This window comes from Trichoplax adhaerens, genomic scaffold (assembly GCF_000150275.1).
Source record: "Trichoplax adhaerens TRIADscaffold_6 genomic scaffold, whole genome shotgun sequence".
NCBI classification, from domain to species: Eukaryota; Metazoa; Placozoa; class Uniplacotomia; order Trichoplacea; family Trichoplacidae; genus Trichoplax; species Trichoplax adhaerens.
The window spans coordinates 5,710,792-5,729,281 of NW_002060948.1; the positions used below are offsets into that span (position 1 = coordinate 5,710,792).

General features: G+C 32.6%; 2 protein-coding genes across 2 annotated transcripts; both read left to right on the forward strand.

The window, feature by feature from the left end:
• Positions 1–2,896: 2,896 nt before the first annotated feature.
• TRIADDRAFT_57756 (uncharacterized protein) lies at positions 2,897–4,991 on the forward strand (the record flags this gene model as incomplete). The annotated part of the gene is made up of 5 exons (XM_002113474.1): positions 2,897–3,121; positions 3,936–3,968; positions 4,184–4,246; positions 4,438–4,593; positions 4,977–4,991. The coding sequence occupies 5 exons, from the start codon at positions 2,897–2,899 to the stop codon at positions 4,989–4,991; spliced, it is 492 nt and encodes a 163-aa protein (XP_002113510.1).
• Positions 4,992–12,658: 7,667 nt separating this feature from the next.
• On the forward strand, positions 12,659–14,562 carry TRIADDRAFT_57757 (uncharacterized protein; the record flags this gene model as incomplete). Its single annotated transcript, XM_002113475.1, has 4 exons — positions 12,659–12,907; positions 13,101–13,163; positions 13,507–13,800; positions 14,488–14,562. The coding sequence occupies 4 exons, from the start codon at positions 12,659–12,661 to the stop codon at positions 14,560–14,562; spliced, it is 681 nt and encodes a 226-aa protein (XP_002113511.1).
• Positions 14,563–18,490: the final 3,928 nt, after the last annotated feature.

Sequence of the window (18,490 nt, forward strand, 5' to 3'; positions counted from 1 at the left end):
GCTACACCTAATACCAGAGTATATACAAAGTCGAGATGGTGCTCAGCTCGTTAATATTCGATCGATGAAAATTGGTACAGAAATAATTAATATTATGTCAATGTGTGCCTATGTCAGTTATGCCATGATATTTTGCCAGATCTTAAAAGTATATCGGAAACTTTATATTTATTATTCAAGGCATCAAATCGCAAAATTACCGGTAATTAAAACTGATCATAGATCACATAGTAAATATATTCTGGAACTACTCACACAACTTTCACTTAACTTTTATATAACTATTTCACTTGTTCTTATGTATTCGGTATATAGCGATTGCAAGCGGTATAAGGTTGGAAAATTCGAGAAAAAATTGAAGATGCTTCTGATTGTTTATTACTTGCGTTTTATGAGTAATGAAATCATCCAAATGATAATGATTACTATTTTGACGAATTTGCATCGAAAATAGCTGATTTTACTCTCACTGGTATTCTAAATTCACTTTTCGTACAATAGTTAAAAAGGAATTTATATATTTAAGCGATGCTCGACACATTTCTTCCTTTTAGAATTGCAACTGATGATAAAGTATTCTCTTAAAACCATCATCTATTCGATAGCTACTGTTCTTTCAATTGCTGCTATACGAATTTAGCTATAACGTTAAAGTTGGTCACTAAATTTTAAAGAATAGCAATCTTTGTGTTTGAAAATTGATTTTAGTGGTACTTTACTTCTGAAATGTGATACCGTATAAAATCTATCAATTTAAGATTTGGGCTAGTAGTCATACTAATGAACAGCCTTTTGTTAAGATTATGATGTTAAGCCGAATTAATTTAAGGCATTTCGATTTACATCAAATATATTTCATATATTAAACAATATATCACATTAGACTAATAATTATTTAAGCTGCATAGTACTAGCATTATTTCATAATGATAAAATATATTTACTCGATTAGTGCTACTTGGAACATCTCATCTGTATCTTTATTGATTTAAATAAAATATTTAAGAACAGTTTCGTTATCGATAATAAATAAAATATCAATAATTTACCCGTTACTTGCAGATAATATCTTTTATATACAAGTTAGTATCGAGCAGTATGGTAACTCTAAAGGGGTTAGTAATATTGATTTACTAATGGACAGATGCCGACGCAGTATGTAAGAGAGGATAACGTATGATTACGTTATTTTATTCGTGAAACATAAAATATGTACAAGGAATATCATTTATTTTAATCAGATATTCAGTTAATGATACTAAATGCTTACTTTAAGTTTATACCATATGGAAATCCAGATATCGCAAATCTCGTTCTAAAGCATGTGTTGCATGCACTGATAAGCTAGAAAATAGACATGATAACCTATGGTAAAGTATCATTTTAAGGCCGCTTACACCATTATTCAGAGGGCACAATTTTTATCTTTGCCAACTATATAACAACTATGGTGTAGGTGTTAATAGTACTCTGTTATTTTCTATGCTTTAGCCAAATTTATTTATTGCAGTATTCATTATTCAAGCATCATTCTAGCTGGCCCGTAAAATGATGACGTTACGATAGAGTTATTTGCTTTAATTAAAGATTTTACTTTTAGAAATTTAAGGATCGCAGATAATCAACTAATAAGTGAATTCATTTATATTCAAATAATTTCATAGCTATCAAGAATGCATCTTTGCCATATTACCATGATTGATTATTAAATTAAGAATTAATTAAATTAAAAGCTTTAATTACAGTAGTCGCAATTCAGCGGAAAAATTCATTACCAAATCACGATAGGTAAATTTTTTCCGCTGTAATGTAATTTATTTAATAAAAGAACTGAATAGATGCTGAAATATGGTATGGTACTCTTTGCCATTAGTTCTCATATGTCGACTTTATTATTAGTACAATTATTAGACAAATTAATCGATTAGTACTGCTATCCCATCTCTTTTAAAAGCTTCACTCTGCAAATGATTGAGCTATAAACTTCATCAGCCACGTACTTGAAATTGGAAGGCCATTAGTTGTATTATACTCGTATAAGAAATACAGAATCTCAATTTCGACTCAAAATAAAATCTTGAATAGCCTCCATCAAAGGTAGATAAGGAAAGGGTAATTTTTATCAACATTTTTTTAAAATGAAATTGCCAAATCTGTGCAAGGTAGTATATTTGAGATTTTGAGTTAGTCAAGAATTTGAAACTAACTGGATTTTTTAACAGTGTACCAGCTATGTTAACACTTGAAATTAAATTGCTGGCATCCTTAAATCTTTGTAAAATTTGCCGTATGTAGTGAATTGGTTCTAAAGCTCCTTAGTGTACCTACTGTAAAGAGGTGAAACCTCTACACCATCTTAACTGTGTTTGATACTATAATATTTTTTAACAGAATAGCATTTTTGCTAAATTTTTTCGCTATTTTCCTTAAAATTTGAAGATAAAGTGAATTCGCTTCTTACTTATCAAAATTAGTGACGATACAGCAAGTTTTTCTCGTGCATAATACAGTCTAGTAATAATATGAAATTGTACTTTAGCGATATATAAGTAATAGCGACGAATGAAGTGTCCATTTGTGGGTAGGATTTCGTTAGATCTAACTCTATTCTGAAAGTCTAATAAGTTATAAACTCTCGGTTACGGCGTACGTAGTAATTAAGAACGGCCCCAAAATATTTCAATTTTAAAAAAGCTTTCCAAAATTCTGTTTACAGTAGTGTGTTAAGATCCTGAATGTTAAACCTTAATAAATTTTGTGTCAAATCTTGTTATATTATATTGACTCATAGGAGAACTAATGTCAATTTTTCTTCCCCTATGATAAGGTTTAGACATCGAAAAGCAGTAAATAAATATCGATTGAAAACATTTAAATTACAATTTGTGCAATGGACATGGAAAATCTTCCAGAAATACAAGTACTGAATCAATCTGGTAGCGGTACTGAATCGAAAATTACTGTTACATTGTATCAACTGGTCAACTGGTGCAAAATCAATATCGCTTTAGCAACTATTATTATTATTACTGGAATATTTTCCATAAGTTTGCCAAATTCATTTGGTCTCTACACATCAGCTATAACTAAACTTGCTCATTGCTTTTGGGTTGGAGGACTGGTAAGTTGTCATTCATATCGAAAAAATTATAATATGTAACAACAGTTTGGGATAGGGACAGTCGTATCGGCTTTGTTAGTACAACTTGTGAGTATTCCATAATCTAAGTTTGCTGTATAACTTTCTCTTAAGTATGTCATACACGATTTAAATTAATTTTAAACTACTTTATAAATATTTCATTGTACGCTTTAATATTACGTACTTTTACTGGCTAGTTGTAATTAACATTGATTGTATTCGAAGTAGTCATACGTGAATAAGCTCATTTACGAAAGATTATTTTATAGCTTAAAGTAAGGTTTTACCTGAAATGAAATTTGTAACCGAAACGGTAGTTTGATACCATTGGTATTTCCAATTTAATTTTAATGCGATATTTTAGTCCCTTATGTAAAGTAGAATAAAGACTTACTTGCCAAAACCGATACAGTTTCATATATCAATGTACGGAACTTGAATGGGATTTTCACAACCTTGATAGTTGAAAATAATTAACCGTTTCTGGTCGTTATATGATTTTAAGATCTATTTGAACTAAATGCACTCGCATTTTAATCGTATAAATGATACGAATTACGCTGACTACGATAGTATTAGCTATCACAATTACGTCTATGAAGAGTCGTCGGAATGTGCGGATTACGATTAATTTAGGTTTTTATTTTATGATACCAAGGAATCAATATAGCATAGCAGGAAATATTACTGTGAATGTAAAATCTGACAAAGCAAGAGAATGATCGATTAGACTAAAATAAATCTTATTGAATTAAGCTTCTAGGTTCTTAACTTTCGTCTTGTTATATGCTAGACTCAAACTAGTAATCATTGCACATTATTCAAGGTATTAATTTAAAGAAAAATATAAATCTGGGACATTTAGAGTTGCTTTAACTTAATGATGTTCAAAACAGTGATTGATACGCGCACAGTTAGTCGATAGTAAATAATCTTATGTATGACCTATTTACTTAACTAGCCTTTACTGCAATCATCAAAAATTTATTAACAAAATATTTAAATTGTTATTAATCATTATTTATGTGATTTTTTGGTTAGACCGTCGTTTTTAGCCTTTATGGCATTTTAGCTTACAGAAACAAAGAATTTTCGGAGTTGAAGGTTTGTATAAGCTGATTGCATAACATTTACTTGATACATACCGGTATTTTTATACTGTATGAGTGTGAAAGTATGATGAATTAAAAATCTCTAATACCATGCTTAGATACGGAGAAGATATAGTAAAACTATACTCAAAGAATTGAAAATACTTTGTTTATATATATTTCAAATATCATTTTTAAATGCAGGCATCCATTCATGTAGCAATTGCTTCCATTAATATCATGGCTATCATCGGTGGATTTGTTGTTTTAGCATTCAATCTAGAAACCGTGATAAATTTACCTCATAAACCTAATAAAGACGGTACCGAATCAACAGTTATTGATGTTGTTACCGTGCAGGTGATCTCAGTTCTTGTCAGCGCCATAGTAATGATTATTTATACATTATTCCTCTACGGCAACGTAAAGTCTGTGCGAATGCATCATTACGTGCCAAGAAATTTACTAAGTCGTCCAGAACACGACTTCAGTCATACACTGGTAAGAAAAAAACTTATTCTGTACCACTAGTAGATGGATTAACTTCATAGCCAAGATTTTTTTATATTCTTTTATATATAAATTAAAAGTTCATATCCAGATACCCAAGTTTTCAACTATGAATATATATGAGCGCTTTAAAAATCAGTTTGGCAAATTCCTTAGTATACATTTTCGAACTATTTGGTGACAAAGCATAGTTGTTAGTTACTGATTTACTGTATTTCTATAATTTAATTTAGGTTTTTCCCATATAATAAATGGCCTTGCTAGCTTTATAGTGAAGATATAAGAGCAAATAATCAGTAAAATGGTCGTGGACTCTTCCAAGCATAAAAGCTGGTCGGTAAAGCATATTAGTGAATCGTGTATTGCTTCGACATATACAAATCGTCCAATGGCACGAAATGACATCGCCTGGAATATTTGGCCATTGCATAGAGGACTAATAGTCAAAATTCACTGCTTTGTGTAATCGTTCGTTGCTAAGATAGCAGTAGCCATGCTCTATTGTAGGAACAATTAGTTTGACAAAGCATATTTATCATTACCCGTACTAGCGGCTTGAACGACGATGTTTTACCAGTTAAAAGAAATACCCCATTACTAGTCCGCGTACTTCTTTATTGGTATAAATCTAGTTATAGTTATAGTGTCTTTCATTGGAGAACTATAAATCATCTGTGTGACATGAACTTGTAGCAAATGAAATATCTCTTTTTCATTTATTATATTATCAAACCATAATCTGTATCCCTAATGGTGGATATTGCTATAAATTTTGGTTCTATGCATTCTTTCAAGGCTTACAGGGTTATTTCTTTCTTGTCTACAATCATAACAGCTTTGATCTACGAACTGATTGAATTGTACTACGTCATTACCTATTTCATTATCATCACTTCATTCATGTCTCAAAATTTTACTTCTAAATATTGAGATTTTAATATCGATTTTGTACTAGTAATTGACGATTCAATCATGTTTGATCAGTAAGGGCATTAAAGGGTGCTATTCCATTGGCATCCTGCAAGCATCAAATCCAAAGATATAATATAAGACTGTCGTGCTATTCCTGTTATAATTGCAGCCACTGTGCTTAGTTCAATGCTGTTAAAAAGTAGGTGATACTTCTAGTAACTTTGCTATACATTAGAGAATGCCAGATACTGCAAAACAGGAGATCACATTGCGTTACCAGTAATAAAATATTACAGTATTTACGAATAGGCATTACTTGTGATAGAAATTTGACTATGCTTTCTTTATGTGAAGCTTTTCTTTAAATCATATAGCACCATTCTCGTACTTTAGTCTGTTAGGAACTTGCTGGTAAAGTAGTATACACATAATGTTGGCTTAATTTTGTACAATAAGCGCACATTCATTTGTAGCATTTCTTGGTCACCTTAAAAACAGACTAGCCTATGTGGTATGTATTGTATGTTGTCTATGATATATGAAATACACCTTGTGGTTATAAAGGTTTTTTCGCGATGATCGAAAAAATTTGAATGTCCTTTTAGCTTGGACCACTTAACAATTGTGTTATTTAAAGAGCAGCTTGTATGTGTCTTCTTCTGTTTCAGTTATAATTGTAAAATACTCGATATCCTTACCAAGCACATAAACAATATTTTCAGCCGTGTATGCTTACATGGTAGTTTGTAAAATATCTTTAAAATGTATACCTGCCTTTTGCTGTGAAATTATAAGGTAGATGCCAAACTTTATGTTATGATTGAAGTTAGTATCAATTTCGATATTGCAATTATGTTGTTTTCACTCTCACAGAAAATTTTAATTTTATCTGATGCTTAATTACGAGTATAACTCATATGCAAAATTCTATGAGCCTATCAATTGTATTATTTTTATTACTGTTATAAACATTTTTGTTTTCATCCGAGTTGTTTCATTGCCCTTTACCAGTGATCTATCAGAGACGGTTGGAAAAGGCATCAAATTTACTCGTACTATATTGTTCTTACTGCAAGAATTTGAAAGTACTCTATATTATTTGCTTGCGATCAGAAGGTCTATCGAATTTCGTGAAGGCAATTATTTCATGCATTTTGTATCGATACAACAATTTGTCTTTAATGAGAGGGTAAGTAGGCCGTATGTAGTATCAGGTTAGGACAGTAGAACAGATTGAAGGTATTAATATTGTTTGATATCGTTAGCTGTTTGTTATTTTTTTTATCTTGAAAGTCACTAGCTCAATCTTTTGTTACTATACTGTATATGTTGAGGGCGAATGATGCAGTCAGCAGATTGCTGTTGTACATTTGTAGAAGGTATCTTTCAAATTTTAGTCATAATAACGTAAGGCAAAACTGATTCAAAAGGTGAATAATAATATCCACGAAGATGCGAGCGTAATTATATAAGCGCTATAAATTCGAATACGCGTCTTAGTAGTTGATTAAAATGGATGAGATTAAGTATTACTGTAAGGCCTTCCTATACGTCATTCTATGCCTTTGTGTTGCACCTTGGTTGAACACGGTACAAGACAATCCATGAAACTGTTTGTAGACAAATGCTTGTACAGTAAATGATTTGAATCGAATGAAACATATTTCGTTTAATTCTGCTGATAATTAAAAATTGATTATAATTTATGGGTATCAATATTATAATACAGTATATGTATAATAAATAGATCAGTACAGATCCGTCTAAGCCCGAGTATTTATTGAGCTTAACACTGCTAATCACCACAATGATTTATTTCTAACACAGGTCATATTTATATAATTAATTAACCGCTACAGATCCGTCTAAGCCTAAGTTAAGTATACTGTACTGGAAATGACCGAGTAATCACCCCATCGATTTATTTCTAACACAGGTCATATTTATATAATTAATTAATCACCACAGATCCGTCTAAGCCTAAATTAAGTATACTGTACTGGAAATGACCGAGTAATCACCCCATCGATTTACTTCTAACACGTGTCATATATAATTGATAAATTAATCACCGTCTAAGCCTGAGTTGAGTATACTCGAAGTCGCTTTTAATCAACACAATGATTTATTAGTAGCACTGGTCATCTATCTCTATAGTACAGTAATAATTAATTCATGACCTATCCGTCTAACCTGAGTTGAGTATATTCAAAGTCTGTGAATAATCACCACAATGATTTAATTATTTATTTCTAGCTCTAGCCATATATAATTGATTAATCAAAATTAAATTCGTCAAGCTAGAGTTGAGTATACTCGAAGCATCAAGTCACAAAGTAATCACCACAATGATTTATTTCTATAGTAACATGAGTCATGCATAATTAATGAATCATCATCGATCCATCAAAGCCTGAGTTGAGTATACTCCAAGTCACAGAGTGATCGCCACTAAGATCTATTTCCAACACAGGTCATGATACCGTTGGATCATTCGCCATGACGTGCTATTGTGAGTCGGAAGGAATGATGTAATATGAAATCATTTCATTCGTTCAATATCCACTAATGGCGGCATTGGATAGGTTGATTTGCAACAGACTGACTATTACCGTACATTGTTCTAATAACAATATACAAAGGCACAATATGCGCTATTCATACAGTATGAATGAAAGTCAAGAATTTCATCACAGTGATGAAATTAAGTTGTGAATGATGATGACTTCATGCTGCAGGCGATCACGTTCGAAGTGAAGGCGACAGTTTTTAGTCGCAATTTGCCAGAGCAAGCACTATTGCAAGCCAGTTTTATTCGCGCGTATCCTTTACTGTAAAATGTAGTCAAATATCAAGTGGTGAACAGCTCCTGTACTCTTCAATATTCATATTTTGCACTGGGAGTAGAGTGTCTGGGTTGATCGATTTTCCTTAATTAATTATAATTAGTACGTCCCGACAAAAACGGACGACAGTACAGCACAGTACTGTACAGTACAACTTTTACAATACAAGAATCTCTGCGCACTCGGCGGGGTCTCTTAATAGGTACCGAGTCTACCGACACGATTATTGCGACGGTACTGCGCAAGTGTAAAAAATCCTGTAGAATTTACTGTAGCAACAATACTGTAGTGTACTATTGTGCAAAATGTGAGTAACTGTACTGTACTCACATTTTGCACAATACAGCACAGTACCGTACACATAAGCTTGGGTACGAATAAGCGTACGATACCCCAGGGTACCGGAACGAAGACTAGTAGTAATACTGAAAAGTATCCAATAAGATAACAATAGAAATGCTCATTCTTAGCTTTATGATCTGAATAACCGCCATGTCCAAGTCGCGATTGCGTCGACATAATGTAATCACGTTGAAGATAAAAATAAATAATAAATAAATAATAACATGATGATTTCATAGTCCAGTATAATCCTAGTACAATGTACAGTATAATAAAGAAAAGAAAATCGGTGTACTGTAGAGTAGAGTGTACAGTACTGAACGATGAATGCACTACAGTATTAACCCAAGGATAAAAGATAGCGCAGATTGCATTGGCCTATCATATCGCTCAGATTCAGTTGGAAGACGGTTGACGCTTGTGAACGTCAGACACTATTCATTCCCGTTCAAGTCGAATTGATGCTCGTGGCTAATTCGAACAGTCACTATTGTATCGAGAAGGTGGTCGCTTTTATCGACAGCATTGCGGATATTCTATTGCAAGATAAACCTCAATTAAATATTGAATTGAAGGTAAGTTCATGCCTCCATTGCATGTTAATAATATGGTTGCCTACGATCGACCTGAATCTCCTTTTAATTGACTGTCAGCACCAGCTAGTATTGATCAGATGCTGCATAACATTGGCCGTAACATACTGTATATATATCTTAACATAGTATGGTGTATTATCTGCAAGATTGACTATTTTGGATTTTGGATTTTTTTCATACGACTACTCTTGATTCAATATTGTGGCTTGCCATTATTGTTGAATTTGACTTGAACGTCGTGACAAAGTTAACTATTCGAGAATTTAGCAACGATGTACAGTAATTAGTCATGGAAATCATCATGATATGACGATGTCCTGTAGTTTAGTTTTTAATATATGCATATTTCATTTTGAATAGATAAACCCCAACTCAAAGTCAATCAGCCTACTCTTGGGTTTATATTTATATTATATACAAAGTTGTAATCCTGAGCATTGTTCTTCCATTGCAATATGTAAATTACAGGTCATAGTAATGAACCCCTACTAATTTGGCTTGTGCAAAACCTATGCGATCTAGAAATAAACGTCCTGGGTTGATCATTAGCTATAGCTCGATCCTTTACTATAAGTTATCTACGTAACAATTATAAATTGAATATTTCGACTAAAATAAATTTTTCGTAATAAATTGTTGATATCTATGTACAGTACAGTACTCCAACGTTGCGACCTGAGTAGGGTTCAGGTCAAAGTATAAATTCGCATGCCGAGGTCATAGTTTATGGCTCAGTTCGAGTGACGGCAATTGACTGAGTAAAATCAAATATGCACATGCCAAAGAAAAGCCTATAGCGTAAAGCGATAGCTGAAAACTGGCCAGGATATTCTATTTATAGTGGTATAAAACTGGGCTGTTTGTGATAGACTAGATAAAATTTGGGTGGTAAAGATCTCTTTGATTAAAGTACGGCGTATGATAAATTCAAAGTCAGAAGATTCGAACGCTAGCATTAACTCGACTACTACTGCACAATGAATGATTTGTTTAAGAAACACTTAAATCTCCTTTTACACACCGATTAATCTCGTAATGCTGATGATTGTCAGTCTGTATTGTGATCTACTTCGCTAAGTAACTTAGATACGCGCGGTTGAACTTCGCAAGAAATTGTGCTTTCAGTACTGACTAAATGTTAGGTAATTATTCATCGTGCCATTAAATTCGCAATGGTATGGTTACTGCTCGTAGCGTAATCACTCCTGATCCTGTTGGGCAAATAAAGTTATCACTATTTGAAGTTCTAATAGGTGAATATGATCGCTACTTTTTGTAGGAACGTAAAATACCTTTTCAAAATGGTATTAGTAAATCATAAAGCGTAATTAAATTAGCAAGATGCGAGTATTATCTCTGGTGAATAGAAGGTTGTTATGCTGTATTTCGATTTCCAGGCAAATTAATTCACATTTCAAAATCTTTTCTATACTTCATGTGATGACACACGCTTTCTTGGGCGCCGAAGAAAGGAAAACACAATCGCTAACTTGTAAATGATTTTATAGGACCAATAAAATCGCACTTTTAAGTATTTATAGTCGACATAACTATGTCGCACAGAAGTTTAATTATTGGTGAGGTACAGTTGATTTACCGCCTGGAATTGAATACAGACCTCCGGGAAAATATAGATACTTAAGTGTTGGACCTTCACTGGAGTACTGAATTACTGTATACTGTTAATGTAAATGGTCTGGATGGGGGAAATACTATGTTTAAGTTAAAAGTTGATGTCATTTTTTGTCTCTAGTCTATAATGCAAAGTTTGACCTGTAAAGCTCATCATGAATTAACTATCCGCAAACGAATACAGTACAGTACAGTATATTGCTGTACTGTACGTATTGCAGAATGACATCGCCATACGGAATGTGTACAGTATTATACTGGACAAATTTTATACTCTACTGTATGTTGTGATCATACATATTAATTATTACCTCAAATTTTGGTTCCTACAACATTGTCTGTCATTTACAATTTTTTGCATGAAAACATAGTAGCCAGACGTTAATGTTTTTGACATGTATTCGGACAAAAAATAGGCCACATTAAAATTGAGAGATCGCGGCTACGTCATAATGTTCTTTAAACATCATTACCATCAATATTGTTATAAGGGTATCGTACATAAATATTATTTTAGAGCGCGACCTTTAAAGCAAACTAACGCTTGGTTTGTTTATTTATTTATTTATTTCCTAAGTTGCTTACCCCTGGGTATTAAGTTAGGTAGATTATTCGTCTACCGGAGATTGGGTATTTTCTACTTTACCTATTTGACTTATTACTTTGGATTTTGGGCACTGTATAATGTGGATCGCGTTATTGATCAATCTCCAACTGTATACTGTATAGTTCTGCGTTATGACAGTAGTCGAAAATAACTACAGTATTACTTATTGCACTTTATCATTTTTGGACTTTGCTGTACAGTACTATTATTAATTACGCGAGTATACACGTAAAATTGTGCTTATGTACGCACTCCTTTACTCATGTGAAAAGTATTTCAAATAATCAGAACGCAAGATTAACTTAAACCAATGCATTGCTCGATTGCTAGGACTTGTTTACACGAAATCCAGAATCCTGCTACGCAAAATAGATTATTTATGTACTGTACAGTACAGTATATTGGTTGATTAGCCAGTAGCTATCATGCCACGATATGGTATTATTTATATTTGTGGTTATCTGCTATTTACAGTACTGTAGATTAGCTAAAACCCAATTAGATTATCTAAAGTAATGATAGGCAGTACTATCATTTGCATCTATGAGTTGAAATGGCTGATAAAATTTCGTGTTTACTAGCTATGCCAATTATTTACGGACGTCATGGCGATATTTAACAAGTGCAGTCGAATTTATGCAGTTAGCAAACTACAAATAGGTTACTCTGGGCTTTGGATAGATAATCACCTAACATAACTTGTTGTGATACCGCATTTTCAGGCTTTATGAAATATACCAATAAAAATCGCATTAATCTATCTTCTGATAGTATTGTCAATAAAGTACTATATGTAGAGTATTATAATCGATGATGACGTTATTCTTCTACTTCATTACTAATTAATATTTCAATACTTGAATTAAACGGTGAATTAAGGTCGCTTCTTCTCCGACTAGAGAGAGTAACGAATTCTTAGATTTTGTCACGCCAAAGCATTATTTCAAATACCGAATTGAAATACAAATTATTTCCTCATCATGTCTACATCAAAATCAACAACCGATACCATAGTTGCTGATACAATGGTTCAAGGCTCTGATGATACTGAGAAAGTAAAAGCTGTCCGAGGTATCATACGGAGACTACAGAAATACTGGCTGGTTGGTACTTTACTCGGTATTACCCACTTCATTTTGGGCATTGTGGCGGTTGCTAATCCTTGTACGTTCGGCTCTCATGCCATTGGTTTGTCAGAATATGGGACTTGCTTCTGGCTTGCGGGAGTGGTAAGAAATACGTACATAGAAGTGCATGTCATGATCTATTATTCAAACCATAGAATAGCTGTAATACTACAATTTGAGTTAAATATATGAAGGCTTTTGATACATAAATTGTATTGTCTGAACTTTACTTGACAGTCAGCGTCTTCAGTACAATCAATTTGATTGTGTACTATTCTTGATACTTTTTGTGTAGGTAACTTTACTGAGTATCGTAGGATTCTGTATCGCCTTGACAAGAAAATTTACGGAAAGAAATGTATGAGCTGATTTTAAAATTAATCATCTCTGAAAAATTATCCATCGAAAATTTATATAAATAATATAGATTACTTTTCCTAATGGTACTAGCAACCTTATACGTAAAATTTAGCGTTATACGTTAAAGCGTTCAATTATTTTTACGTAAGAATCTTTTCCTGCTTATTTCATATTTTGATGGTTATCCTTCATTTTGCCATCAAATTCTTTATGTAGTAACTGCTCATAGATATAAACAGTTTGTCAGAATATATCTTATGTGTATTTGATGTAGTAAGAACTGCATGACCGGTATTTTATTATTATAATCTAACCATGGTAAAATTTATATCAATGGATAGATTAAAATTCATGGAGCTATGGCCGCTTTGGGAACTATTATGACTATCGTAGGATATGTACTATTGGGAATTAATTTAACAAAACTGCTGGATTTAAAGAATGGTCAGGCTTATATCGTAAATTCATCCTGCACTGTAGCCGTAAGCCTAATTAAAACGTCGTCCATAATTATCACCCTTGGTTTATTTATTGTCGTTACAATCTACCTGATAATATGCGGATATACACTTCAGTCCTATTACTACACCTCGGAAGACCTAATCAAACTCAGTAAATCTGGATTGCCTGTTCAGGTAGGCAGTATTTAAATTAGCTTTAAGTATTTTCAACTCAAATAAGAAGTGATGGTGAATGCCTATAAAGTTACAATCAGATTCTTTTACTTTAATAGGTGTAAATTATGAAGAAATATTTTAAGATGACGTTGATAATAACTTTATTATAACATGGGCTGAGATGTTCGAAATTTCGAGATTTATCAATATAACGAGTATTTGATTGTTCGATAACCATGGAATATTAGTATAAATTTTTTATAGAAATATCGTTGCAGCCAAAAAATAAAAATTAGGCTGGTACACTAATAATTATAATGAATTAATATTATCACCGCAGTAATATTTCGTTATTAAGTTAAGTTATGCAGCTAATTAATGTTTACGGTTAGTATTGTTTAGTTACTTTTTTCGGAAAATTTATTTCCGTGCCTGACTAAAATCGACCGTGTAGTTTAAAAAGGATTGTATACAGTATAATACATTAGCATATTATGACTTACCATGCAAATACCTGATAAATTCCTTTTCCTATGGGTTGAATAAAAGTATCGCAGGAAGTTAATTATGCTTGATATTTTCTATAGATTTATGCCAGACGTTTTAGGTTGTGATCTTTACATGTATTTTTATGATTGTTTCATTTCGGAATCGTACTCTGAGTCTTTTCTGTCCTTGTTTATGTCTTTATCCTTGATATTTTAGTTCTGTTTATCTTATGTTACTTCCATGGCTATTTTATCTCATGGTTCGCTATTAAAAGTTAATTCTGATCTCTGAATCTTCCTTTTATTAACTGGTATTGTGTGACTCCGTTTTCTGAAAGAGATTTATTCTGTATAATTATGCACGATACACTGTGCAAGACCATAAGGTAAAACTCTGCTTTGAGCATCTATGATCATGAGGATAATTTACAGATACCTTGAAGTATTTTTGGTTCTGGTCAGCCTTTTAATAGTTGATTAAATAGATTATAAAATTTTGACATACTCGTATATTAAGAAAAACTGCTCAGAAAAATGGTAGCTAATTTGGAAGACATATATTAGTATCACTTCATTATTGCTTTTGTGGTGTAATAGCTCTCCATGATTATCAGTGGACTTGTCGCGATATACTGTAATTCAGCATTGAGATAATTATCATTAGTGGCCTATATCATAATATTGTCAATGCAAGCAATATATTACCCTCGTAATACAGTAGTTCGCTTACATACACGATTATTATGGTAGTGCTTCGTTTCCTTCTTACCAGATTTAAAACAGATGTTAAAAGAATACAGAGATTAGGTTGTGAATATTATGCAATATTCAGTAAGTGTGAGACATCAAACCTAACATCGATTTCTGAGTTTCGTTTTGTATTCCCGTAAAGTTATTCTAGGACTGCCTCAATAACTTATCGCGAATGATTATAAAGAATGTGGATTATTGTAGAATATCACACTCTAGTCATCAATTATACAGTATATCATTTTCTAATACCTCAGTCTGTTCAATGAGGAAATGAAATTGTCGGGTTTCCTGTACTGCTAGAGTAACAGCTCTGTATGTTCCGAATATATTTTTAAGATTTTAAGCAGAGCTGTGATATATACCAATCACGAAATTCCAAATTTTAGAAAAATAAGGGCTTTATTGAATCTTATACAAAGATTAACTACACACAGCTCTACTTTAGCCGAATACTACTACTAAAGACTTCTAGAACGAACTAACAGAATAATCTAAAGTTGCATGCTTTCATACTTTCCGTAGCATTCGCAGCTACAATCCGCATGGCAACCTTTTACCTTATTTTACACATAGTTAAATTATTCTTAGTAAGACTATTCTACTGCGGACCATCATTAATCCAATATTGATACGATTATAGTACTTACGTAGACATTATTCACACCAGCCAAAGTACAATGAATTAACCATATCCTAATATATGATTTACAGTTCTATTTTTACCTATAGCCATATTAGTAACTCAACAGCTTACTGTACTGTATATAGTCATCTGTACTCTAGCATAGAGTCTCTATCACTATAGTCTATAGTTACAGCTACCAAATATCTCTTAGGATAAATATCTACCGTACATTATACTACACATGGCTAACAGTCTACAATCACAATACTAAGTTACATTACAAGAGCTTATCGTGTAAATAACGATGAATTACTCACGTATTTGACAGTAATTTACAACTATATTTGCAAGGAATACTGGGTTCAATAATTCAGAATAACGAAATCAAAACGCTATGTTTAAAACCAATGTAATTGAATGGCAACTAAGACCACTGATTCAGTTTAATACCAGTATTTTTAATTATAATTAGTTTTATCTATCTTTTGATCTTAGTCTATGTCCCAATGAATGCTAATTTTTATAAGTGCGCTAACTAACTACTAGCAGTTAGATTTGATTACGATTAGAAGTAAAATTGTTTTATCTGTTGTTGTAGGCTAGAATATACTTCATATGATTCAATAGTAAAAGCTATGCGCTGTTTGTATGATTGTAAGTGTTGTAGTAAGAATTTATCTATAAATTTGGTATAGATTAGAGCTTAATAAAGTAGCAAATTATCTACGTTAGCATTCCAGTGCTAATGACGTTGCTAGTGCTGATTATTTTACAGAAACTCTCACACCTTTATGGTGTATTATTTTAAGAGGATGTAGACAGGATTTGAGGCGACTTAAATCTATTTTATTTTGTTCATTTAATAATTTCTGTGCCGTATTGAGTACTACCAGACGTCGCTACAGTCAGTGAATGCTACCGTTGTACGCCTACAAACGTATTGAGTCCATCAATATTGACTAATCGTTTAGGATTGCTATTTTATATTAATTTTTCCTTAATTTTTTTTTCACCCTAAATCGCCTATCTAGTATGTATTCGCTCTTGTAAAGCTATTAGGTAATCAACCGACTGCTATAAGGAATAGCAAATACAAGCTGCTAACCGATTTAAATGGTATAATTTCTGCCACATATTGAATGAAAGCTGGCAACGACTTCTTTGACTCTATTTAAATGTCAGGGAAATCACAATCGCGTTACAATGTCCCAATGAATTCCCGACATTTTTTCTTTCAACAGACTTCCAGTTAATTATGAAAAAAAGCATTATTTATAAAAATGATAATAGCTTATTATTCATAGTCGGCATTACTGTACAGTACATTATCCTGTTCTTTTACCGCTTCAGTAATAAACAGTGATACGTTCTGGGCAAAGTTGACTAATTTATAGTTTGCTGAGATTTTACAATAGCACAACAAGTAGCAGCTAATCGCAATTGGTAGTTAAGCATGAGTACCAATAACGTAGCAATGCTAGTGTTACGTGGTGGACATTGAATTTAGAATAGGACAAGACGTAGCCACTAATCACAATTGGCAGTTAACCACGAGTACCAATAATGCATCAATGCTAGTTTTACGTAGTGGACATTGATGATGGTTCTGAATGTTTAACGTTAATGCTTGCTTTTGTCACTTTGTATTTCACGATTAGAGAGCAACTTATATATTTGATCAGAATCTTTAAAGATACACGGATACGTACATAAGGATTAAAACAGATCGGAATCAATACACGTTAGAGCAGCTTATAAGATGATGGACAGATACATGGGTTATAGCGGCTCTAGAATAATTAGAAGTTCTATCTAGCCGATTTCTCCGAATAACGAGGCAATTAAAATAACAATCCAAGTTAAAGATGTTTTATTGTTCTATCTACAGTACTTAATAGCCTTCCGCGCTTAATACTTGTAGATCTATGGCAGATGCGTCAGTATATTATTACATTCCTGATGATTAGCTATTCATTGCCGTTTCATAGTGAATTAGAAATATCATAGCATAGGGGTAGAATAACTATAAATATGAACTGCTCGTCCATTTTGACCTTATAGCTTCAAGGGTCGCTCTATCCTGAAACACCGTTCATTGTGTTGAATTACCGCTGTATCTCTGTAAGTCGAAAAGTAGGTTTAATTATTTTCTTGATGCTCCAGATGCAATCAAATACGTTCTTTTGCAATATTAGCATTATGTACGGCATCATTTCTACAATATTGACTGCCTTTAATGATCATTTATTATACAATAAAATCCGCTACGCTATAAGTAAAACTGTGGCTAGTTACTTTCCATTCTAATGGCGATGATCTAATTTATGCCGAATTGCTCTGCGATAGCTTGCTATGATTCTATTAGCAAAATTAGTACGGTAGTAGATTACGCAATATCCTTATTTTTTGAGGCAAAATTCAGGTTAGTCGAAATTGTTTGCATATTTTGAACCATTGCCGATACCAATATATTTACAAATCTTTCCTCAATGATTTAGAGTTTATCGGAATAATTACAGTATGACTATTTCAAAGATTTAAAATATTATACCGATCCGTAGTAGGATGACTACAGTATATAGAATGGGTTGTGTATATCAGAGATATTATTTCTGGTACATTGATAAATCATAGGGCGTAAAGGCGGGATGAAAATGGTTTAGGCACTTTTGAGATATGTACCACTAATCATTAATGATCTAATGTATGATGTTATAATTAGACAGAAAGCTGTTTTAATACCATAACTGATGGAATGTTATAATTCAATTGATTGCAGTTAAGATGTCAGAATCATGGTCCTAAGCCCTAGGCCAGGCATCAATTACGCTATCACATCGAC